This window comes from Schistocerca gregaria, chromosome 8 (assembly GCF_023897955.1).
Source record: "Schistocerca gregaria isolate iqSchGreg1 chromosome 8, iqSchGreg1.2, whole genome shotgun sequence".
Lineage (NCBI taxonomy): Eukaryota > Metazoa > Arthropoda > Insecta > Orthoptera > Acrididae > Schistocerca > Schistocerca gregaria.
The window spans coordinates 501,502,954-501,530,328 of record NC_064927.1 but is presented as its reverse complement, the minus strand read 5'-3'; the positions used below and the strand labels follow the sequence as shown (position 1 = coordinate 501,530,328).

Genomic DNA, 27,375 nt, shown 5'->3' with positions numbered 1-27,375 from the left:
CCCCAGACACAAGTAGACTTGGGGAACGTATCTTTGTTTATATTTGGCTTTGGTAATGTTTACAACGTAGTCTGCACGTACACTTACAGGTGTACAGGAGAGAGAGAAAGAGAGGGGGGAAGTGTTTGTGAGAATATAGTTACAATTTATCGATACGCAGATAATGCTTGAAAGAAATGGCAGAAAAAGGAGCTCATTTGACGTCGAGTGTTTTAACGAGGCCGTCAATATTTGAATTAATAGCCCAGGAGTCCCTCGCTAAGACAGTTCATCCCGCTGTCAAAAAGTTATGCGAGGTGAGTTAGTAACATGCATATTTCAGTGGTGCGAGACCTTTTTATAACTGGTAATTTCGAACGCTATTTATTTACAGGTGCTAGCAGAATCGAACCCCGGAAAATACGGTTTCTTGGTCAGATGGTTCGAAGAACTATACCTCGTAGCTGAGTTTCTCCTTCAGCGACAATATTTACGCACCAAAGGTAACTTGAGTAATACAGAAGCAGGGCTTATATGCCCATTAACGTGAACTATAAAGTTATTTTATGGACAGACAGGGCCTAATTTTGACATCGGGCTTCGGGAGTCCACTACCACACTCAAGCCCAGTTCCTTCAGTATGGCAAGTATCTGTATCAATATTGCTGTTACACATATTCCTCGTTTAGTTAGATCTTTTCTGAGATAGTGACAATGTTTGGTGTCTGGCGTGTAGATCTTGTTCCTAAAAGCTGTCCATTTAATGTTCACTTGCTATAGTATGTTGTGTAAAAGCTAAAGATTTGCTTGAGCATCTCACTGCTTCACCCCACACAATGTCAGTGGTTTTAGTATACCTTTTCCTTCCTCCAAGCTGAGAACTTGCTCATGTAGCCAGACATGTTTAATCTGAAATGAAAAGTGCGGAATCTGGACATAATAAACTTTGTTTTGGTAGGATAACTGTTTTACATTTCTGTGTAAATCATCTCTTGGTTAATGTTGACCACAGGTTTCTTTCCTACAGGGCAGTAATCAGTGTCAAATGTCACTATGTCCAATATCTGTGTCATATTAATATCCCTTCTCTTCCTTCTTTTTAACTTTGTTTTTATATCTGCTCATGTTGATCGCATGATAGCCTAAATGATGTACGGTTTCAGTGTGCTGTTTTCTTCTTGTATTTTGTGCACTTTGAAAACACACAAGTTGAAGACCACCATAGTTTAGTTAAACCAGATTTGGCCAGTGCATTGTTATGTAGTTGGAGATGTCCATTCTGCATGGTGGATAAATGTGATTACAATTTTTGAATGTTGGTTGATTTCCTATTGCATCTTAAGTTCTTTTTTCTTTTCAGGCAGTTCATTTTCAGAAGCATTTTATGGCCTGCAAAGGTCAGTGAGCCATTCCACTGATTCAAAGCTACCAAGGAGGAAACTACAACTATCATTAATCTGCCTCTGTGTGCTTCCTTATCTAAGAAGAAAGCTCGAAAATCTTGCTGTAAAATATAAACTTGAAGAGGCAGATGGCATACCAGAACAAAAGAGCTATCCTAAAGGGACCCGATCTTTTGTGATAATGCTGCACAGCATATTTCATGCTGTTTGGGAAAGTTTGGTGCTCATGCAGTATTTTATGTACATGAGTGGTAAATCTTTGTATCACTCTCCTCTTCTTCGCATCATAGGCATTTCACTCATTTACACTGATCAGGAATCTGAAGGCATTCCGTGGAGCTCTCTTAAGAACTGTGTCACCTCCCGCGATTTCAGGTAATATTTTGCAACTTGTAAAAAAGCAAAAAGTTACTGTCACCAAAGCATGTATCTAATGGTACTTAATAAGTGATAAACTTGCTATATTTATATGTAGTGTATAGTTAAAGATTAAATGACTTGTTTTAACAGTTAAGCCGGCCGCGGTGGCCGAGCGGTTCTAGGCGCTGCAGTCCGGAACCGCGCGACTGCTACGGTCACAGGTTTAAACCCGCCTTGGGCATGGATGTGTGTGGTTCTAAGTTCTAGGGGACTGATGACCTCAGATGTTAAGTCCCCTAGCGCTCAGACCCAGACCTGTGGCATTCTTCCTTGTCATTTCAGGAAAGCCCACCAGTATGCTTACAGATTAGTAGGAGTCCATTTACTAGGACTCAGTTAGCCACAATTTCAGTTAATGAGTCAAGCTTTCTCTATCCCCAAAGTATGCAAATGTTTCCTGAAGTTCTCATCTCCAGTCATTAAACCTACCGTGACTTCATCTGCCTCAAGTCCGTGGTTGCAGAACGTCTCTGAATACATGGTTTTAGCATCATTTACTTGCCATATGTTCGTTTTTGTCTAATATTCTCTGTGCTGTCTCATGATCCACCTAGTAACATCAACTTAGTTACAATAAAGGCAGGTTCTGCTCCAACAAATACAGTCATTACCTCTGTCCTGGATAACCTGTCAGTTTATTTTTTTATCACCAGTTTCTTTTTGACCAGGAACCCACAGGTTCATGCTGTTGCTTTCCACTAGCTTCACATGAGTTACATGGCATTCTGCAATGATCTTTGATCTTGTTGCGGAGTTGATAGTGTTCAGAGCTACTTGGCTGTCTGAATGAAATCCTCAGGGGCTCAGCATTCGTTTACTGGATATGGGCTTGGTCACCCCAGATGTGGACTGGCAAACACCACTAGTCTTCTGTCACTGTAACCTCTGGGCGCACTTCAGCAACCATTGTCAGCCGTCGTGGGCCGTAATGGTGAAATGTTGTGTGTCACAGGGATCTAGGATTAATCTCCTGACTCGCAAGGACAGTACAAAGCTCTAAAAGAAACCTCTGCCTTTAGGGATGCTGCTGTGGAGGTGGATCAATCATTATCGCACAACCTCTGCGGACCTGACACACCTCAGCTGTATGACTTACTCAGACAGGTGGGCCTGTATTCGAGTGGACTTGTATTTATCTAGCTGCTGGTGGGACAGAGATGGGACCCTCAAAATTCCTAGCCTGGGCAGTACTTTCATCCACTCACTCAGACGAATGGAGGAGACAAGTCCTCCTAATAATGAAATTACGTTTAATAATGGAGCCCGAGCAGTCGTAAATCAGAATGTGTTTGTAGTGATAGAGGAAGGAGGAGATTCTTGAAAAGGTTAGTGGTCTATATTCATAGAGATTTCATAATGCTTGCTGGTACCTTAAAGGCTCTTAAATGAAGCAGTCCCAGCCTGTGCCATCTGGATCCTTCTGGCAACACCAGCTTTCCTGAATGGTGCGTGGGAACTCTTCCTGTGGTATATCCTACATTCCCGTAACCATCCCCCATCATGCACAGGTGCTTGCAGTCTGACCTCAGCAGCCAGAGACTCTGTGTGTGTGTGTGTGTGTGTGTGTGTGTGTGTGTGTGTGTGTGTGTGTGTGTTGATTTTTCACAAAGGTCTCGTTCGCCGAATGCTTATTTTGTGACAGTCTTTCTGGGTTGTGCATATGTGCAACTCAGTACCTCCGCCATATGATGAGTAGTAACTACCCTTCTCATAATATTGTTGCATTCCATTCTAGATTTTCCATTGTTTGACGTAGAGGAGGCACTGAGTCAGACACACACAAAGGAAAGACTGCTAAACTTATAGCTTTAGGGCAAAACAAGGCCACTTCCATTATTTGTAGTCTTAATCTAGTACATCTGTATTGATACCTCTATCTTCCAACATTTACTTGATCTTAGTGTCCTAGTAGGTAGCTAGTAACTGTACTGTCCTTGTCATTGTAATATCAACACATAGGATTATCATATTCAATGAGTAGGTTTGTTGATACCACTATTAGTTGAAATTTCTGATAGTTTCATGTAGCAGGTCAGTTTTTCTTCACAATCTATTGCATCCTATTATGACTGTTGATTTTAGAAAGCTTGTACTTATTTATTTATATTGTTTCGTATAGAGTTCTTGTGTGTGTTGAATAGTGCCGCTTGTCACAGTCCTGAGTATTTCTCTCCCTTCCTAGTGTTCTGTCCATTCTTGTAGTAGCAGTCCACTATACTGTCATAGTGTACTCTATACTCACCATTTAAATATTTCATATGTGCTATACGGATGAGTATGTGTATGGGTGCTCCTTTTATTGATGCTTTTACGAGCCGAAATTCTCTGCTCTTTATCTTTACTTTGCCGATTGTGGCATCTGTGTGTGGAGGAGGAGGTGGGTAGCATGCCTAATTATGCCAAGATATCTTATTCTATTGATAGATATTTTGTCTGCAAAGGTTGATTTTTTATGTCTTAAAGTGTCTGACTTTTGCTGAGCCAAGTTTGTTCATCTAAATCTTACACATTGGGTTTCCAGTGTGTCAGGTCTTCTGTGCCACAGAATTATCCATTATTCCACACGGTACACAGTTCCTGTGGTCAGGCGGTGACGCTAGCATGCAGTGCCATCTGTGTTCCAGTTTTTGGGTGGTGAATGCCTGCACCACACAAGCCGTCTAACAGTGCTTGCTGCATCTTTACCAGTAGACTATTAGTGGCAAATGTTAAGGAATTGTGACTGATCCACAAACGAACTGGCTTTCAAAACACTTGTTCAAACAATCTTTCAGTACTGTTCATGACCCTGAGATCCTTACTGCGTTAGATTAACAAAAGAGGACAGATGAGACCCAGTGAATATGTAGTGGTGTTTCACTGCAGGATCATTTAGTTGGTGCAAGATTGTTAGTGATGCTCAACTCCAGTCGTAGGCACTACAAGAGAAGCGTTATGCATCACGGGCAGGTTTACCATTGAAATTCTAAGAGCACATCCCGGGTCCATATTACTTCCTACCATATATGTCTCACTAAGTGAAGATCATATTGTCAGGTTGCTTGCAGAATGTAGATGTGATTTTGGGTGTGTAGATAGGTAGGGGAATATTTGCAAATGAAGTTTGGCACTTCTGCTGCCCCTTTACTAGTCTGTTTCAGTACCTGTATTGTCGGTGACTGCCTGGACACTGACTTTGGCACCACTAATAGCCTTTATATACAATTAGAATTTCTTTGTGTTTTATGAGAGGTCTCTAGATAAGAATCTGCTACAGTACTCATGGAAGGCCTTACACATTGCCCTACTGTTGCCAAATGTGCTTCATTTAGCAGCTTTCTTTAACCTTGTACTTTGTTTCGCACGTGTTGTGCACAGACTGTATATCGTGGAGGGCCCTTCCCCATCACAAAGTGTTATCGTGGGTACATACCTACCCACTGCTCGATCAACTATTTCTCTGAACTTTGGCCACAGTTCCTCTACAAGCTTATGCCCACAGCTAAAGGTCCCGAAATCTTTCTCAGTATGAAACCGTCTCTTCATTTATTAAATGAACCTCAATAGGAAAAGGAAGGGTAAACTGGCAGGGTTGTTAGCGAAATCCATAAGGGAGGACACTAGTACTCATGGATGTGCCTCTTTTTTAGACTAATATCAGTGTCCAATGAGAAATAGGCAGGTGCTGAAAAGGTCCAAAACTCACAAAATTCTCACAACAGGAAAGTAAATAATAATGTTACCATATTTAACCAAAATATTGGTGGAATTAATGAAAAAAGTAGATTCTTACAAAAGTAAAGTAAAAAATAATGTGTTACCATTTTTCACCAAAATACTCCAGGATTGAAGAATAAAGTACATGAGCTCCTGGTTTCTTTAGTGACATCTGATAATGTAATAGATATACTATGCCTGTCTGAGCATCACATTGTGTCTGATATGGAAAAGGTAAATATCAGTGGTTATAAACTAGCTGCACATATGAGTAGAGAGAATAAGGTGGGAGGAGGAGTTGCCATATATGTCAAACGTTATCACTCTGTAGAAAGCTTAGATACAAAAAAGTTTTGTCTAGAGCAACATGTAGAAGCATGTGCCTCTCAGCTTAAACTGAAGGAGGGCTCTTTTATAATTGTAACAGTATGTAACAGTATATAGGTCTCCTTCAGGAAACTTTCATTTATTCCTGGAAAACTTGGATGCCTTCTTGTGTTCTCTGTCAGATAGGGGAAAGCAAATTATTATTTGTGGGGACTTCAGTGTTGATTCACTGAAAGAGTGTAATAGGAAGAATGACCTGGAAGTCTTGCTCGGGTCTTTCAATTTGACATCTATCATTAATTTTCCTACTCGGGTAGTAAAGGACAGCAGCACATTGATAGATAACACTTTTATAGACAAAGATAGGTTTAAAAACATAAATTCTTGTCCTGTTGAGAAGGGCTTTCTGATCGTGATGCTCAGCTAGTTACAGTATATGACATAGCTCCATTCAGTAATTCAAAACTACCCTCCAAAGTTGTGCATTCAATTAATGACTCAACAATTAGAAATTTCAGAGAAAATCTTGAGCAGTTAGACTGGGATGAGGTGTACATGGAACCTGATGCTAATTTTAAAATATAACTTATTTCATGATACACTTGTAAGAGAATTTGAAAACTGTTTCCCGAAGAAAGCTGTTAAATCTAATTTTCTTCTTCCGTATCCGGATGCACCAATTATATCTTCCCTTCCCAGTAGTTAGCAACGTAGTTTGCTTTGTCACTGACTTTCAAGATATCGTCTTTAGTGCACGTTATAGACATATCTGGGCAAATCAGTAGGTGGTCCAAGTCCTGCTGTTTTTAGATTGTAAGGTTACATAGTAGCGTCTGTTCTGTAGCATGCATTACATGAACATAGAAAGGGTGTAGTCCTTAGTGACATTATACACTTTCTGGGTAAGCAACTTGTGGTTAACTGTGTCATATGCAGCACTGAGATCCAGGAATGCGACCCCAGTTACTTCTCCTCTCTGATAGCCATCTTCGATGTACTGTGTGAGATTAAGGATTTGGCCACAGCACGATTTTCCTGGTCGAAATCCAGCTAGTTCGTTAATGAGGGCTTTGTCCACATAGTCAGCTATGCGTTCGAGGATCATTCGCTCCAGCACTTTAAATAAATGACAAAGCGGGTCTTTCCCTGGTTTTAGTAACGCAATAACCCGAGCTTTCCTCCACAGTTTAGGAATTTGCATTGTTGTAATACAGTTATTCATTAGCTCTACGATCCATGCTTGTACTCCCGGTCCAAAATGTTTAATTTGACCAGATCTCAGGTCGTTGAGGCCAGTGGCCTTATTGTTTTTAAAATCGTTGATGGCATCTTGTAGGTTCTGAATGAAGAACAGGCAAGCTAGGAAGCTAATCTCCTCGTTCAATTTTCTTTTAATTTTGCCATTCCTGATCTTCCTTTCAGTTTTTCTGTTCATGAGTAGTTTGTAAGCTATCTGATCAGGTGTAACTTCACTGTAATTTGGTTGTGGTTCTGTTGGGTTGTTGTTGAGACTTTTGGCCAGTTTCCATGCCTTCCTACTGCTATGCTTCATGTCCGTCTCTTGTAGGAGGTTACACCACTTTTCCTTTCTCGCTTCAGAGATACCAGACATCAGTAACTCACCTGCCTGGATCGTTTCCTCTGAGAAGGGGTCCTTATTGTACAGTTCTTCATACTTTTTCAGAGCTTCCTTGCTGCTACCATTGAGTCCAGCGATATACTGGGTGCGGCACCCTCTAGGTATGTGCCGTCGAGAGCTTTTTTTGACAAGGTCTATAAAAGTTTCATATGATTGTATCTCTGGTTTCATTTCCTAGATTTCCATATCAAGGTCCTCTGTGAAAAGTTCCCAATGAGCTTTTTTGAAGTTGAAGCGTCTCTTGAAGGGCATTACACCTGATTTGATTACTGCAGTAATGCAGCAAGTTATTGCTCTGTGTTGCGATCGTGGAATTGGGTCCTCAATTTGCTTTACAGTTTGCAGGGATATCTTTTTGGAGACAAAGATGTTATCTGGATTATATCCTCGTTTCCATCTTCCGCTGTTAAGTGATGCAGGCAACTTTGGGTCATGTATCAATTTCAGTTTAGCCGGGTCAGCCCAGATCTCCAGCATCTCGCCATTGTCATTTGTCTCTTTATAACCCCATGCGAGGCGGTGACAGTTAAAATCTCCTAGTACAACTTTAATGTTTTTTGAATGGAAATTTCCAGGCTCCGTAAATTTGAACCTCGCACTGGGTGGTTTGTACACGGATGTTACAGTACATGAATGTAGCTCAATAGTTAAAATTTCTGTATTTTCTTCGCAGGTCAGAGCACAGGAGCATACGTCTAAGTTTGGTTTCACAAATATAGCACTTCTGTTAGTTAAATCTAATTATAAGAAACCATGCAAAAAACCTTGGCTTACTAAAGGAATAAAACTATCTTGTAATCACAAAAGGGAACTGTGTCTAACAACTAGAAAGAGTAATGACCCAGAAACAGCCAAATATTATAAAAACTGATATGCTACATTAAGAATGGTTATTAAAAAGTCCAGAAGATGGTGTGTCATGTCTGAGATTAATACCTCTGATAACAAAATGGAAACAATTCGGAATATTATTAGAAGGGAGACAGGGCAACCAAAGAGTACAGGATGACGGCATCACCATCAAAGCGAATGGAAACTTGGTGAACAAGCAGCCAGAAGTCGAAAACATTTTGAATAATCATTTTTTAAATGTTGTAGAGAAAATAGGATCTAAATGTTCATTAGAAGAAGCAAGGCAGTTAATGGGAGAGGCCTTACCCACACCATTTGATACAATTGAAATTCCACCCACCTCTCCTTCTGAAATTAGGAAGATAATAAACTCTCTCAAGAATAAAAGCTCACATGGAGTTGATGGCATTTCCAGCAGGATAATAAAAGCTTGTTCCCAAGAAATAAGTGGGATTCTTAGTCACATATGTAATAGCTCTCTGAAGCAGGGTATTTTTCCAGATAGACTGAAGTATGCCATTGTTAAACCACTGCATATAAAAGGTGATACGTCTGATGTCAAGAACTACTGCCCAATCTCTCTTCTGCCTGCCTTATCCAAAATTCTTGAAAAAGTAATGTATTGTAGAGTAGCTTCACACCTACGTAAAAATAAAATTTTAACAAAATGTGAGTTTGGTTTCCAGAAGGGCATTTTCAATGGAAAATGCTATAAATACTTGCACTAATGAAATATTAAATGCTCTGAGTAACCGGAAGTCACCCGTTGGGATTTTTTTTTTATCATCTCTCAAAGACTTTTGATTGTGTAAATCATGGAATACTTCAAGATAAGCTCTAGTACTATGGTATGAATGGGACAGCACTCAAATGGTTTTAAATCATACTTAGCTGGAAGAGTGCAGAAAGTTGCAATAAGCAGTCCACATAATACGGAAAAAAAAACTGGTGATTTCTCAAACTGCGGAACAATCAAGAATGGGGTGCTGCAAGGTTTGGTCTTGGGTCCTCAGCTGTTCTTAATATATATTAATGATTTGCCATTCTATATTCACGAAGATGCAAAGCTGTACTTTTTGCCGATCATACAAGTATAGCTATCACACCTAACAGACAAGAATTAACTGGTGACATTCTAAACGATGTTTTTCAGAAAATGATTAAGTGGTTCTCTGAAAATGGGCTCTCATTAAACTTTGACAAAAACACAGTATATACAGTTCCACACAGTAAATGGAATGACCCCATTAATAAATATAGACTTCGATCAGAAATCGGTAGCTAAGGTAGAATATTCAAAATTTCTAGGTGTATCCATTGATGAGGGGTTGAACTGGAAAAAACCCACTGAGGATCTGCTGAAACGTTGGAGTTCAGCTACTTATGCTATTAGGGTCATTGCAAATTTTGGCAATATACATCTGAGTAAATTAGCTTACCACAACTATTTTCATTCTTTGCTTTCGTATGGCATCATATTCTGGAGTAACTCATCATTGAGTAATAGTGTGTTCATTGCACAAAAACGTGTAATCAGAATAATTGCTGGAGCTCATCCAAGATCATCCTGCAGACACTTATTTAAAGAGCTGGAGGTCTTCACTGTAGCCTCACAATATATATATAAAAGAGAAAGAAACTTCCACATGGGAAAAATATATTAAAAACAAAGATTCCAAGACTTACCAAGCGGGAAAGCGCCGGCAGACAGGCACATGAACAAAACACACAAACACACACACAGAATTACGAGCTTTCGCAACTGGCAGTTGCTTCGTCAGGAAAGAGGGAAGGAGAGGGAAAAATGAAAGGATGTGGGTTTTAAGGGAGAGGGTAAGGAGTCCTTCCAATCCCGGGAGCGGAAAGACTTCCCTTAGGGGGAAAAAAAGGACAGGTGTACACTCGCACACACACACACACACACACACACACACACCCATCCGCACATACGCATGCTGTGTGTGTGTGTGTGTGTGTGTGTGTGTGTGTGTGTGTGTGTGTGTGTGTGTGTGTGTGTGGGCGGGCGCGGGCGCGCGCGCGTGTACACCTGTCCTTTTTTTCCCCTAAGGGAAGTCTTTCCGCTCCCGGGATTGGAATGATTCCTTACCGTCTCCCTTAAAACCCACATCCTTTCATTTTTCCCTCTCCTTCCCTCTTTCCTGACGAAGCAACTGCCAGTTGCGAAAGCTCGTAATTCTGTGTGTGTGTTTGTGTGTTTTGTTCATGTGCCTGTCTGCCGGCGCTTTCCCGCTTGGTAAGTCTTGGAATCTTTGTTTTTAATATATATATATATATATATATATAAGCTTTCGCAACTGGCAGTTGCTTCGTCAGGAAAGAGGGAAGGAGAGGGAAAAATGAAAGGATGTGGGTTTTAAGGGAGAGGGTAAGGAGTCATTCCAATCCCGGGAGCGGAAAGACTTCCCTTAGGGGAAAAAAAGGACAGGTGTACACTCGCACACACACACACATATCCATCCGCACATACACAGACACGAGCAGACATATTTAAAGGCAAAGAGTTAAGGGTAGAGATGTCATTCGAGGCGGAAGTACAGAGGCAAAGAAGTTGTTGAAAGACAGGTGAGGTATGAGCGGCGGCAACTTGAAATTAGCGGAGGTTGAGGCCTGGCGGATATCGAGAAGAGAGGATATACTGAAGGGCGAGTTCCCATCTCCGGAGTTCGGATAGGTTGGTGTTGGTGGGAAGTATCCAGATAACTCGGACGGTGTAACACTGTGCCAAGATGTGCTGGCCGTGCATCAAGGCATGTTTAGCCACAGGGTGATCCTCATTACCAACAAACACTGTCTGCCTGTGTCCATTCATGCGAATGGACAGTTTGTTGCTGGTCATTCCCACATAGAAAGCATCACAGTGCAGGCAGGTCAGTTGGTAAATCACATGGGTGCTTTCACATGTGGCTCTCCCTTTGATCGTGTACACCTTCCGGGTTACAGGACTGGAGTAGGTGGTGGTGGGAGGGTGCATAGGACAGGTTTTGCACCGGGGGCGGTTGCAAGGGTAGGAGCCAGAGGGTAGGGGAGGTGGTTTGGGGATTTCATAGGGATGAACCAAGAGGTTACGAAGGTTAGGTGGACGGCGGAAAGACACTCTTGGTGGAGTGGGGAGGATTTCATGAAGGATGGATCTCATTTCGGGGCAGGATTTTAGGAAGTCGTATCCCTGCTGGAGAGCCACATTCAAGGTCTGATCCAGTCCCGGGAAGTATTCTGTTACAAGTGGGGCACTTTTGGGGTTCTTCTGTGAGAGGTTCTGGGTTTGAGGGGATGAGGAAGTGGCTCTGGTTATCTGCTTCTGTACCAGGTTGGGAGGGTAGTTGCGGGATGCGAAAGCTGTTTTCAGGTTGTTGGTGTAATGGTCGAGGGATTCAGGACTGGAACAGATTCGTTTGCCACGAAGGCCTAGGCTGTAGGGAAGGGACCGTTTGATATGGAATGGGTGGCAGCTGTCATAATGGAGGTACTGTTGCTTGTTGGTGGGTTTGATGTGGACGGATGTGTGCAGCTGGCCATTGGACAGATGGAGGTCAACATCTAGGAAAGTGGCATGGGATTTGGAGTAGGACCAGGTGAATCTGATGGAACCAAAGGAGTTGAGGTTGGAGAGGAAATTCTGGAGTTGTTCTTCACTGTGAGTCCAGATCATGAAGATGTCATCAATAAATCTGTACCAAACTTTGGGTTGGCAGGCTTGGGTAACCAAAAAGGCTTCCTCTAAGCGACCCATAAATAGGTTGGCATACGAGGGGGCCATCCTGGTACCCATGGCTGTTCCCTTTAATTGTTGGTATGTCTGGCCTTCAAAAGTGAAGAAGTTGTGGGTCAGGATGAAGCTGGCTAAGGTGACGAGGAAAGAGGTTTTAGGTAGGGTGGCAGGTGATCGGCGTGAAAGGAAGTGCTCCATTGCAGCGAGGCCCTGGACGTGCGGGATATTTGTGTATAGGGAAGTGGCATCAATGGTTACCAGGATGGTTTCTGGGGGTAACAGACTGGGTACGGATTCCAGGCGTTCGAGAAAGTGGTTGGTGTCTTTGATGAAGGATGGGAGACTGCATGTAATGGGTTGAAGGTGTTGATCTACGTAGGCAGAGATACGTTCTGTGGGGGCTTGGTAACCAGCTACAATGGGGCGGCCAGGATGTTTGGGTTTGTGAATTTTAGGAAGTAGGTAGAAGGTAGGAGTGCGAGGTGACGGTGGGGTGAGGAGTTTGATGGAATCAGGTGAAAGGTTTTGTAGGGGGCCTAAGGTTCTGAGGATTCCTTGAAGCTCCGCCTGGACATCAGGAATGGGATTACTTCGGCAAACTTTGTATGTAGAGTTGTCTGAAAGCTGACGCAATCCCTCAGCCACATACTCCCGGCGATCAAGTACCACAGTCGTGGAACCCTTGTCAGCCGGAAGAATGATGATGGATCGGTCAGCTTTCAGATCACGGATAGCCTGGGATTCGGCTGTGGTGATGTTGGGAGTAGGATTAAGGTTTTTCAAGAAAGATTGAGAGGCAAGGCTGGAAGTGAGAAATTCCTGGAAGGTTTGGAGAGGGTGATTTTGAGGAAGAGGAGGTGGGTCCCGCTGTGATGGAGGACGGAACTGTTGCAGGCAGGGTTCAATTTGGATAGTGTCTTGGGGAGTTGGATCATTAGGAGTGGGATCAGGATTGTTTTTCTTCGTGGCAAAGTGATATTTCCAGCAGAGACTACGAGTGTAGGACAGTAAATCCTTGACAAGGGCAGTTTGGTTGAACCTGGGAGTGGGGCTGAAGGTGAGGCCTTTGGATAGGACAGAGGTTTCGGATTGGGAGAGGGGTTTGGAGGAAAGGTTAACTACTGAATTGGGGTGTTGTGGTTCCAGATTGTGTTGACTAGAATTTTGAGGTGTTGGGGGGAGTGGAGCTGGAAGTGGGAGATTGAGTAGATGGGAGAGACTGGGTCTGTGTGCAATGAGAGGAGGTTGAGGTTTGTTGGAAAGGTTGTGGAGGGTGAGTGAGTTGCCTTTCCGGAGGTGGGAAACCAGGAGATTGGATAGTTTTTTGAGGTGGAGGGTGGCATGTTGTTCTAATTTGCGGTTGGCCTGTAGGAGGATGCTATGTACAGCCGGTGTGGATGTGGGAGAGGAAAGATTGAGGACTTTGATTTGGGATAGGAGTTGACGGGTGTGTTCATTGGCCGAGTCGATGTATAGGTGAAGGATTAGGCGGGTGAGGGCTATGGATTGTGCTGTTTGGAACTGGTATAAGGACTGATGGAAAGAAGGATTGCAGCCAGAGATGGGAACTTTAAGTGTGAGGCCTTTGGGAGTAATGCCAAATGTCAGACAAGCCTGAGTAAATAAAATATGGGAGCGTAATCTGGCTAGGGTGAAGGCATGTTTGCGGAGGGAATGTAAATAAAATTTAATGGGGTCGTTGTAGGGATGTTGTGAGGTTGACATGGTATTGGTAGGTGGAAAGGGTAATATGAGGTTAAAGTGAAAGTAAAGAGAGATTTATATAGGGAGAGATAAAGGTGTGAAAAAAGTCGAAAGAGTGTTGGTTGAGATGAGCTATGTTGGTCATGTGCTGAACTTAGGTTGGTGAACAACAATGGGTGCAAAGGTTGGGTAGTTATGTTGTCTCCAGATCACGTTAAAGGGTGGGGAAATTCAAGAAAATTTCGAAAAAAAAAATTTTTTTCGAAAAAAGTTTTGAAAAAATAATTTGCGGAAAAATAAAATTCGAAAAAAATTTTCGAATAAAATCTCGAAGAATATGTGTGTAAATGTATTCAAAGGACTGGTTATGTACTGGCAGGTTATGATAATGAGGCTAACAATTGTTTGATGAAGAAATAATAACGTGTAAACCTGTGGGAAGCTGCTAAAAAATGATCGGTTTTGTGGGAAAAACGGGAATGGAAATAAAACGAAAGTTGTTGGAAAAAAAAAAAACTGAGATGGTTGTGTAATGGGTGAAAGGAACTGAAGCTGTGAAATAGTATTCACAAGTTTACACGAAATGTTTGTAAACTTGGAACAATGGATTTTATAGCAGCGGCTATGTTGAAAGCGTTGAAAATTTTAGGTTATGGTTTGGAAGTAAATTACGTATTATTGAGTATAAGTAGGCAGGATAAAATGTATGGTAGATTACGGAAAAATGGAAGATGAATACAAAGTGAAACTTCTTGTACAAACGAAAAGAGAAAGTCAGACGATAGAGAAGATTTCGAAATGCAACAGAGACAATAACAAACGTAATTGTTGGGTTCAAATTAATGACGATGTAAATAAAACAGAAAGAAACTTCCACATGGGAAAAACATACCGAATCCCAGGCTATCCGTGATCTGAAAGCTGACCGATCCATCATCATTCTTCCGGCTGACAAGGGTTCCACGACTGTGGTACTTGATCGCCGGGAGTATGTGGCTGAGGGATTGCGTCAGCTTTCAGACAACTCTACATACAAAGTTTGCCGAAGTAATCCCATTCCTGATGTCCAGGCGGAGCTTCAAGGAATCCTCAGAACCTTAGGCCCCCTACAAAACCTTTCACCTGATTCCATCAAACTCCTCACCCCACCGTCACCTCGCACTCCTACCTTCTACCTACTTCCTAAAATTCACAAACCCAAACATCCTGGCCGCCCCATTGTAGCTGGTTACCAAGCCCCCACAGAACGTATCTCTGCCTACGTAGATCAACACCTTCAACCCATTACATGCAGTCTCCCATCCTTCATCAAAGACACCAACCACTTTCTCGAACGCCTGGAATCCGTACCCAGTCTGTTACCCCCAGAAACCATCCTGGTAACCATTGATGCCACTTCCCTATACACAAATATCCCGCACGTCCAGGGCCTCGCTGCAATGGAGCACTTCCTTTCACGCCGATCACCTGCCACCCTACCTAAAACCTCTTTCCTCGTCACCTTAGCCAGCTTCATCCTGACCCACAACTTCTTCACTTTTGAAGGCCAGACATACCAACAATTAAAGGGAACAGCCATGGGTACCAGGATGGCCCCCTCGTATGCCAACCTATTTATGGGTCGCTTAGAGGAAGCCTTTTTGGTTACCCAAGCCTGCCAACCCAAAGTTTGGTACAGATTTATTGATGACATCTTCATGATCTGGACTCACAGTGAAGAACAACTCCAGAATTTCCTCTCCAACCTCAACTCCTTTGGTTCCATCAGATTCACCTGGTCCTACTCCAAATCCCATGCCACTTTCCTAGATGTTGACCTCCATCTGTCCAATGGCCAGCTGCACACATCCGTCCACATCAAACCCACCAACAAGCAACAGTACCTCCATTATGACAGCTGCCACCCATTCCATATCAAACGGTCCCTTCCCTACAGCCTAGGCCTTCGTGGCAAACGAATCTGTTCCAGTCCTGAATCCCTCGACCATTACACCAACAACCTGAAAACAGCTTTCGCATCCCGCAACTACCCTCCCAACCTGGTACAGAAGCAGATAACCAGAGCCACTTCCTCATCCCCTCAAACCCAGAACCTCTCACAGAAGAACCCCAAAAGTGCCCCACTTGTAACAGAATACTTCCCGGGACTGGATCAGACCTTGAATGTGGCTCTCCAGCAGGGATACGACTTCCTAAAATCCTGCCCCGAAATGAGATCCATCCTTCATGAAATCCTCCCCACTCCACCAAGAGTGTCTTTCCGCCGTCCACCTAACCTTCGTAACCTCTTGGTTCATCCCTATGAAATCCCCAAACCACCTCCCCTACCCTCTGGCTCCTACCCTTGCAACCGCCCCCGGTGCAAAACCTGTCCTATGCACCCTCCCACCACCACCTACTCCAGTCCTGTAACCCGGAAGGTGTACACGATCAAAGGGAGAGCCACATGTGAAAGCACCCATGTGATTTACCAACTGACCTGCCTGCACTGTGATGCTTTCTATGTGGGAATGACCAGCAACAAACTGTCCATTCGCATGAATGGACACAGGCAGACAGTGTTTGTTGGTAATGAGGATCACCCTGTGGCTAAACATGCCTTGATGCACGGCCAGCACATCTTGGCACAGTGTTACACCGTCCGAGTTATCTGGATACTTCCCACCAACACCAACCTATCCGAACTCCGGAGATGGGAACTCGCCCTTCAGTATATCCTCTCTTCTCGATATCCGCCAGGCCTCAACCTCCGCTAATTTCAAGTTGCCGCCGCTCATACCTCACCTGTCTTTCAACAACTTCTTTGCCTCTGTACTTCCGCCTCGAATGACATCTCTACCCTTAACTCTTTGCCTTTAAATATGTCTGCTCGTGTCTGTGTATGTGCGGATGGATATGTGTGTGTGTGTGCGAGTGTACACCTGTCCTTTTTTTCCCCTAAGGGAAGTCTTTCCGCTCCCGGGATTGGAATGACTCCTTACCCTCTCCCTTAAAACCCACATCCTTTCATTTTTCCCTCTCCTTCCCTCTTTCCTGACGAAGCAACTGCCAGTTGCGAAAGCTTGTAATTCTGTGTGTGTGTTTGTGTGTTTTGTTCATGTGCCTGTCTGCCGGCGCTTTCCCGCTTGGTAAGTCTTGGAATCTTTGTTTTTGGTATGTTTTTCCCATGTGGAAGTTTCTTTCTGTTTTATATATATATATATATATATATATATAAAGTAGAAAGAAACTTCCACATGGGAAAAATATATTAAAAACAAAGAATCCAAGACTTACCAAGCGGGAAAGCCCCGGTAGACAGGCACAATAAAATAACACACAAAATTTCTAGCTTTCGCAACCAACGGTTGCTTCTTCAGGAAAGAGGGAAAGACGAAAGGATATGGGTTTTAAGGGAGAGGGTAAAGAGTTATTCCAATCCCGGGAGCGGACAGACTTATCTTAGGGGGGAAAAAAGGACAGGTATATACTCGCGCGCGCACACACACACACACACACACACACACACACACACATATATATATATATATATATATATATATATATATATATATATATATATATATATATAGAGAGAGAGAGAGAGAGAGAGAGAGAGAGAGAGAGACAAGCAGACATATTTAAAGGCAAAGAGTTTGGGCAGAGATGTCAGTCGAGGCGGAAGTGCAGAGGCAAAGATGATGTTGAATGACAGGTGAGGTATGAGTGGCGGCAACTTGAAATTACCGGAGATTGAGGCCTGGTGGATAACGTGAAGAGAGGATATATTGAAGGGCAAGTTCCCATCTCCAGAGTTCGGATAGGTTGGTGTTGGTGGGAAGTATCCAGATAACCCGGATGGTGTAACACGGTGCCAAGATGTGCTGGCCGTGCACCAAGGCATGTGTAGTCACAGGGTGATCCGTATTACCAACAAACACTGTCTGCCTGTGTCCATATATATACTCACTTATGAAATTTGTTATTAACAATCCGAACAAATTCAAAAGTAATAGCAGTGTTCATGGCTACAACACTAGGAGAAAGGATGATCTTCACTACTCAAGGTTAAATCTAACTTTGGCTCACAAGGGGGTAAATTATGCTGCCACAAAAGTCTTTGGTTACTTACCTAATAGCATCAAAAGACTGACAGATAGCCATATAGCATTTAAAAGGAAATTAAAAGAATTTCTTAATGGCAACTCCTCCTACTCATTAGATGAATTTTTGGATGTACTAAGTGGATAATTTACCCAACCCCACAAAAAAAAATTATAAATATTGTCATGTAATATTTTGTGTAATGTAATATCTTGTATAGACACCTTTCATTAACGTGACATGTTCCACATCACTACGAAGTGTTGTATTCATGATTTATGGGACAAGTACTAATCTAATCTGTAATCTTTTTACAGAACATGTAAACCTTTCTACTTGTTTTAACTTGTTTTGTACATTGTTAATAATTGTTTTGACAATTGGCTCATGGTCACTGCCACATGTTTCAGTGTTACATTCTCAAGGAAGTGAGGTCTGTGTGTTGCCATTAGATGTAATACATTTCTTCAATGTTTGGGTTTCCAAACTATATATTCTAGGAAGTTCTGAGAGAATGCATTTTGTATTGGTTTCTTGGATGACTTATGGCATCCACCACTTGCAAAACAATATTTACTGCAATCATTGGATGAGTCTCTGCCAATACTGAAATTTATTGAGTGAAGGTACAGTTCTCCTATGTGTTAAATAGACAAATCCACTGAGAGGAAAGACATCAAAGACATAAAAGTTCTTCATATTTTATAAGGCCTGTAGAAGATAATAACTGTAGGGAAAGGCAGCAGTGTTTTAGGAATATCTACATTAACATTAAGAAAAACTGAAAGCATTAGGTGAAGAATTGTACTTGTGTGCTGCCTGAGATTTAATCTTTACTACAGACTTATGGTTTTATACAGGTAGTTACATTATTCTGCTGTAATTGTCAATAGCACTTGTATACTGAGCAGAAACTCCAGTTTGTGCATGACAGAACCATTTACTGTGTTTACATGTAATGGTAATTTTGATACTACCAGGTCTCTGCCAGGAGTCACATTCCAACTGCTCAGGGGTGTGTTGAGTAACAGCTTTGAAATATTCGCATTTTTCCTCCAGTTTCTTCAAGTCTGGTATTCTGAACACAGGCAGGCGAGTGTTACAGCTCTACCCATTCCTTCCACCCCACAGGTAAGTTCAGCAGTAAAAGTAACTGTATGTAAGTAAAGAATTTTACAAACACAATAATAAATACAAGTTTTCCATCTCTTGTCAACAAAACATGGCTGGCAGTGTGTAGGTAATGTGATGAATATATTCTGGTGCTGCCAGTCAGGCAACAACAACAACAAAAGTAAATTGCTCATTAGATACTGTTTTACATTAACTTCTGCGTGGTGGAACTATTGGTATGTTTTCTGCAACAGTGTGGTAAAGGGAAATTATATATCTGACTAGAGAAACTTATCAAGGGATAATGAAATGTAATCGATACGAAAAGATGTGATCTATATACACACATTTTTGTTTTAATGTGTCTCACCAGTGTTTGTTGACTGTGTTTCTGATACTGACTAAACAGACAAATGAAAAATCGTTTTTCTCTTAGACCTCTTCTATTTCCTGCTAAGTATCTTTAGTAAGGATCCCAGAAACAATATTCAAGCATGTAAGCAGTTTTCTTTCTGCACAAATTGCGTTTTCATAATATTGTTACATTCATTTGTTTTCCCAGAAACTAAATTTATGGTGTTTTGATCTGTCACAAGTTGAAGTAACATGGGCGTTTTTGACTATTGCCTCTCACTTGTTGTATGTTGTGTAGCAAAATACATGCTATTAGGTGTAGAGCACAAATAATCTGTGAATAATTGTGACAAAATAAGGACAGCTGTAGGTGTTTTATTTTGTCAAAATAGTAAACGGCCATCGTCTGAAAGACCTCCTGCCAAAAGGATGGACTTACAAAGAAGTTTCTATGAATAAGGTGATTGTACTCTCAGCTCCCATTGGTATCTACATTATGTATCCAAATTAAATGTACAACAAAAGCAATCAATTATTGACTAAATAAAAAATCTAATCACCAAGTGACAGCGTAACACACACATAAAACATGGTTGTAATTGGCAAAATTCCGGAGCCAGTGGCTCCTCCTACAGGGAAAAGGGTTGAAGGGAAAGGAAGAGGGATGAAGGAAAGGGACTGGAGAGGTCTAGGAAAACAGATTTCAGGAAAGTTACACAGAACCATGGGTTGGGGGAGGCTTACCATACAGAATGATAGGGAAAGACTGATTGTTGGGGCGTACATTGGATGAGATTTGAAAACCTGAGAGCTTAAAGGTGAAAGACAGGATAATATGCAGTCAGAGATTACTGCTTAAACATCATGCATGAGTTAATAAGAGTGAAAAGCAAAGTGCATTGTATGTAACAGGGGAGGGAGGGGCAGTGAACAATACTCATATGTAGAAATATTGTTATGTAACCATGGACCTTGCCATTGGCGCGGAGGCTTGCATGCCTCAGCGATACAGATGGCCGTACCGTAGGTGCAACCACAACGGAGGGGTATCTGTCGAGAGGGGAGACATGTGTGGTTCCTGAAGAGGGGCAGCAGCCTTTTCAGTAGATGCAGAGGCAACAATCTGGATAATTGGTACTGTGAGTGACTGAAAGCAAGTGTAAACTACAGGCGTAATTCTTCCCGAGGGCATGCAGCTCTACTGTATGGTTAAATGGTCATGGAGTCATCTTGGGTAAAATATTTGGGTGGAGAATACTCAGGAAGATGTCATTGTCAAGAGAAACAAAACTGGCATTCTACAAACTGGAGCATGGGATGTTAGATCCCTTGCATGGGCTGGTAGATTAGAAAATTTAAAAAGGGAACTGAACAAGTTGAAGTTAGATATAGTGGGAATTAGTGAAGTTCGGTGGCAGAAGGAACAGGACTTCAGGTCATGTGAATACAGGTTTATAAATACAAACTCAAATAGGGGAAATGCAGGAATCAGTTTAATGATGAATAAGAAAATGGGTATGCAGGGTAGTTACTACGGACAACATAGTTAACGCATTATCATATCCAAGATACAAAAAGCCCACACCTGCCACAGTAGTACAAGTTTATATACCAACTAGCTCTACAGAAGATAGAGATTGAAGAAATTTATGATGCAATAAAATAAATTGTTCATATAGTTAAGGGGGACGAAAATTTAATAGTCATGGGGAATGGAATTCGGCAGTGGGAAAAGGGAGAGAAGGAAATGTAGTAGGTGAATGTGGACTGGGGGTAAGGAATGAAGAAGCAGATTGGTAGAATTTTGCACTGAGCATAACTTAATCATATCCAACACTTGGCTTAACAACCATGAAAGAAAGTTGTGGTGGAAGAGGCCTGGAGACGCTGGAATGTCTTGGGTAGATTATATAATGGCAAGACAGAGACTGAGGAAGACATTTCCAGGGGCAGATGTGGACTCCGACCACAATTTATTGGTTATGAACTCCAGAATAAACTGAAGAAACTGCAAGGACGTAGAAATTTATGGAGCTGAAATCTGGGTAAACTGAAAGAACCTGAGGTTGTAGAGAGTTTCAGAGAGAGAATTAGGGAATGATTGACAAGAACAGGGGAAAGGAACACATTAGGAGAAGAATGGTTAACTTTAAGAGGTGAAATAGTGAAGGCAGCAGAAGATCAAGTAGGTAAAAAGATGAGGGCTAGTAGAAATCCTTGGGTAACAGCAGAGATATTAAATATAGTTGATAAAAGGAGAAAATATAAAAATGCAGTAAATGAAGCAGGCAAAAAGAAATACACATGTCTCAAAAACGAGATCAACAGGAAGTGCAAAATGGCAAAGCAGGGATGGCTAGAGGACAAATGTAAGGATGTAGAAGGATATATATCCAGTACGTAAGATACATACTACCTACAGGTAAATTAGAGAGACCTTTCGAGAAAAGAGAACCACCTGTATGAATATCAAGAGCTCAGATGGAGAATACCGCATGAAGAATTTGACAGTGCACTGAAATACTTAAGTCGAAACAAGGCCCAAGGAGTAGACAACATTCCATTAGAAGTACTGATAGCCTTGGGAGAGCCAGCCATGGCAAAACTCTTCCATCTGGTGAGCAAGATGTATGAGACAAGTGAACTACCCCCAGACTTCAAGAAGAGTATAATAATTCAAATTTCATAGAAAGCAGGTTGACTGAACTGTCTGTTTTAAGTCACACCTGCAAAATACTCACACACATTCTTTAGAGATGAATGGAAAAACTGGTAGGAGCCGACCTCGGGGAAGTTCAGTTTGTATTCCGTACAAATGTTGAACATGTGAGGCAATACTGGCCGTATGACATCTCTTAGAAGGTAGGTAAACCTACATTTCTAGCATTTGTAGACTTAGAGAAAGCTTTTGACAATGTTGACTGGAATATTCTCTTCAAATTCTGAAGGTGGCAGGTGTAAAAAAACATGGAGCGAAAGGTTATTTGCTATTTGTACAGAAACCAGATGGCATTTACAAGAGTCGAGGGCATCAAAGGGAAGCAGTGCTTGGTAAGGGAGTGAGACAGGGTTGTAGCCTCTCCCTGATGTTATTCAATCTGTATATTGAGCAAGCAGTGAAGGAAACAAAAGAAAAATTCAGAGTAGGAATTAAAATCCATGGAGAAGAAATAAAAACTTTGAGGTTCGCCGATGACATTGTAATTCTGTCAGAAACAGCAAAGGACTTGGATGAGCAATTGAACGGAATGGATAGTATCTTGAAAGGAGGATATAAGATGAATATCAACCAAAGCAAAATGAGGATAATAGAATGTAGTTGAAACATGTTGGGTGATGCTGAGGGAATTAGATTAGGGAATGAGACACTAAAAGTAGTAGATTAGTTTTGCTATTTGGGGAGCAAAATAACTGATGATGGTCGAAGTAGGGAGGATATAAAATGCAGACTGGCAATGGCAAGGAAAGCGTTTCTGAAGAAGAAAAATTTGTTAACATAAAGAGTACAGATTTGCATCAGGAAGTCTTTTTGGGAAGTGTTTGTATGGAGTGTAGCCATGTATGGAAGTGAAACATGGACGATAAATGATGTAGAGAAGATGAGAATAGAAGCCTTCAAAATGTGGTAGTGCTGAAGATTAAATAGGTAGATCATGTAGCTAATGAGGAGGTATTGAATAAAATTGTGAAGAGGAATTTGTGGCACATATTGACTAGAAGAAGGGGTTGGATGGTAGGGCATGGTCTGAGTCATCAAGGGATCACCAATTTAGTATTGGATGGAAGCGTGAAGGGTAAACGTCGTAGAGGGAGGCCAAGAGACAAAACGCTAAGCAGATTCAGAAGGATGTACGTTGTAGTAGTTATTCAAAGATTAAGAGGCTTGCTCAGGATAGAGTAGCATCAAACAAGTCTCTGGACTGAAGACCACAACACATGTAAACATTTTTTGGTCTCGTACATTGACATGACTACCACCAAATTATCAATTAGGGTGAATGGGCATAGGCGGATGGTGTATACAGACTATACACAATATGCATGCTGTAAGACATGGCAATCGTGACGCCTGTTTCGCCACATGCACCATCTGCGTTCTTCCCCCAGACACCAGTTTCTCAGAACTCCGCAGGTGGGAACTAGCATTACAGGAAGTCCACGGTTCTTGCCATGCACCTGGCCTTAATTTATGTTAATTTCTTCTGTCTCAGCATTTCTTCACTGTAACTACTCTTTGCTTCACTCCGTTTTAGTTTTCTACATCTTTCATTCTCTTAGCCATCTATTTTTCACTGCCCCTCCCACCTCGGTTACATACAATGCACTTAGCTTTTCACTTTTATTAACTCATGCATGATGTTCAAGCAGTAATCTCTGACTGCATATTATCCTGTCTTCCGCTTTTAAGCTCTCAGGTTTTCAAATCTCATCCAATGCAGTCCCCAGCAATCAGTCTTTCCCTCCCATCCCGTACAGTAAGTCTCCCCACACCCGCGGTTCTGGGTGACTTTCCCAAAATCTACTCATTTTCCTAGACCTCTCCAGTCCTTTTCCTTCATCCCTCTTCCTTCCCCTTCTCTTCTGCCTGAAGGAGGAGCCACTGGCTCCAAAAGCTTGCCAATTACAACTGTCTTTTATGTGTGTATTCTTCCACCGCTTTGTGAGTAGATTTTTTAATCTATGCAACTAAACAAATTAAATATATCTTAGATACAAAGCTTAGTTGTAAATAGTGAATCTTTCATTTAACAATGGAAACTAAAGATGACGCATTAAGTTGCAGACAGGCACAATTAAGACACTTGCACAAAGCGTGCAGCCACAGCTTTCTTCGGAAAAAGAAACATACACACCATTCACTCACAAAAGCAAGCACACCTCCTGTAGCTCGGGCCAGGTCATGAGTGTGTGAGGTGTGCTTGGTTTTGTGATTGAATGGGTGTGTTTCTCTTTTTCTGACAGAGGCTGTGGCTGAAGCAATCTGTCTGTCTTCATTTGAGTGTGCATAAGCTCCAAACACACACATTACATTGTTGAATCTTTCATTTACTTTATCTTTGGGATTATCTGATACAGAATTTTCTCATGTATTTTCAGGATCTAGGTGTAAATGATTACAAAAATATTTGTCCTCTCTGCTTGCAGAAAAGGAAAATACCAACTGTTTTGCCTGTTTCTGGGTAGGTATATACTATGCATTCCAGAAATTTAGATTGTAGCTTTATTTTCTATACTTTTGAGAATTCCTTTTTTTCCAGGTACATTTTCTGTTATCGCTGCATTGCTGAGTATGTTCGAGAAAATCATTCATGTCCTATAACTCATTACCCTGCATCAGATGAGGATTTTGTCAGAATATATTGATAGTCAGTAAGTTGATATAAAAGGGCATGCCACTGGAGAATACAGAAAATAGTAGATATTCTCTGCAGAAGTATGTATCATCTGAAAATTTCGTGATGTAAGCAGAATTGCGTTTGAGACTTTACATTCAACAACCACTTTTGAACCACACGCAATTTATTTCTCCCTTGTAACTGTCTTACTCCAGGTGAGGTGAAGGCAACAGTAAGGCTTTAAATCTATAATTTGTTCTCCAGTGTTTATAATTGTCAATAGTGTATTGCAATAGCAGAACAGTTCTGAACAATTAAAGGTATAGCAGTTGGAGGGGTGTAAACTAAAAGCAAATTGTGCGGTTAATCGTAAATATATGTAATTAGATACATATTACATGTTAATGGTGGGTTACATAAACTATTATAATTGAGTTACACAAAATTTCTTATAAATAATTGGTGTAACACTTCAGGTGATATGGTCAGTCACAGATGTAAACAAATCAAAACTGTAAGTTGTGCCTTGGAAATTAAATGTTATTGTTGCACAATACATATTATAGTTTACATCATTCTCAACAGTCCTGGGGTTTAGCCTACTCTGTTTGCTGGTATGAATTTATTAGTGAAGTATAAGTACATTTATATATCAACATTTTGTTTTACTAGGGGTAGTGTTAATATGTTTGGTGAAGCAGAGATATTACGTGAAATTGAAGAACTGTTCTCTGCTATCAAATGCCCAAATCCAAGGCTTGTTGTTTGATAATTCAAGAGTTCTGGAATAAAACCATGGATTCAGGTAAGCTGATACCAGCAGCAGAGTCTTGACCACATCTGTTCTGGTTGTATTGTTGCTGCTAAACTTAGTAGTAAACTTTCCTCCCATTGTGGTGGATAAGCCACACTTCAGTTATATCTTTCATGTGCAGGGCCATGCCACAACATGAGGATTATGTCTTTCGCTTCTGTCATATTTTTAGGAAAATATTCATATTATATTTTAATTGACTGGTACCTTGAAACAAATTTCTTCTACCATTCAGAAGAGAACAGTATGATCTTGCATAATTTTAAGTCATTACTTAGAATGCTCTTATTAGTTAAACAAATTCACATTGGAATCAGTTAAGTTGATTAGGGTTTGCCATATTCATTCAACTATTTTTTGCAGTATTTCTTGAATGAGTGATACTGTTCTTTTTCATAGACCCAGTATATTAGTAGACACTTTAATGTTGAAATAAATTCCAAGAAGCTATTGTTACTTTTTTGTTTTGGAGATTTATTTACATAAGTATGGGATATTTATTATTGTAGTGCAGCTACTCACGGAGGTTCAGTGTGGACTGTAATTATTGTCTGGCAGCAAAAGTTGGTAAATATGTTAATTTGTTAAAATGGAACAGGTTTACATTGAAAAAGAAAGAAAAAGTTCCAGTTTTTGTCACCAGGTGCAAATCTGGCACTGTGGATGCAAGAAAGCCATATAGAAATGTTTCCATATGTAATGAATTAGGAACAGGATATGGGCAGATGAAGTCAACCAAGTGAGAAATCCATAATGTTGATTTTATTATTAACCATCTTGCATGATAACAGTTGTTTCCATACAGCTGTGCTCATCCAAAGCAGAAATCACGTGCTGTACAACAAAGTCTGGAGAATGTCCCGACATCACGGTACACTTGACAGGCCGTCTGTGTGTGTGTGTGTGTGTGTGTGTGTGTGTGTGTGTTTCTCTACAAATAGGAATGGACTGAGAATAAAAGTCCTCTGGAATCTGCACCACACAATCACATATGGCAGGCCCAGTGGTTCTACATGCGCAACACACAGTTTAACAGTGCCCCATGTTTGACTGACCTGTGTATTCACTGCATCCTCTAGTGTAAACTGTGCCTCGTGACTCTGTATAATGTCGTCAGCTTCGATTTGTGAAAATGAAGAGTGTTACTGCAGGTCATGAGATTTCAGTTGCTGCATCACGAGGATCTTGTATGGGTACCAGTGTAATATGAACTGCAAAATTATCAATACTGTTGACCACGGGATGGATAGTTCTCGTGACACTGGCTGAGGCACTGACTGCACAGCCAGTTACAGCAGCAGCACTCTTGTCAGTAACTTCCACCGGGATAGCGCCTTCTTGTTCCAGATGCCACATCAAGCTCACCCGTGTTTTGGAATTTTATCATCATCTTATTTAAACCATTTAATGATATCGGGCCTCTTCTCTGATGTTTCAATTGGCAACACTTTCTCAGTGCAGCACACGGTAATTGCTTCCGTTAACATCAAATAGTTTCGCTAATGCCACACGGTATCTCTTCTCAGTAGCCATACTATTCACACTCTCTATGGCTTGTCAAATAACTGTGTTGATATTCTACTGCCATACAAACAGTGTACAGTGCCAAATTTGCATCTGGTGGCCACTAAGGCATTAGCATATTGACTAAGTGTTGCTGCTGTGTGACAATTACAGTCCCCACTGGGCCTCCACAAGTAGCTGCATCGTAATTGCAACCACCTGGTATCATCCGGCAACATCCAGTAACTTAATAACGTCACAGACTTAATGAGAAATCTTTAAGAATTGATACAGAAGTGAACATATGTTATTTAAAAATTAGTTTCAGTCCAATATAATAATGTGCAGCAATGTCCTCGACAAAGCAGTCGAGTACTTCTCCCGAGCGGTTGCCGTCGGCTGACTCTTTTTAGTGACCTGCA

General features: G+C 41.4%; 1 protein-coding gene across 1 annotated transcript; it reads left to right on the top strand.

Annotated features, from left to right (window-relative positions):
• Nucleotides 1-25,192, top strand: LOC126285362 (peroxisome assembly protein 12). The gene is made up of 6 exons (XM_049984685.1): nucleotides 1-296; nucleotides 374-482; nucleotides 1,340-1,757; nucleotides 18,814-18,964; nucleotides 24,398-24,480; nucleotides 24,559-25,192. Exons 1-6 carry the CDS (start codon nucleotides 177-179, stop codon nucleotides 24,662-24,664), a joined length of 987 nt encoding a protein of 328 aa, XP_049840642.1. The 5' UTR covers nucleotides 1-176; the 3' UTR covers nucleotides 24,665-25,192.
• The last annotated feature ends 2,183 nt before the right edge of the window (nucleotides 25,193-27,375 follow it).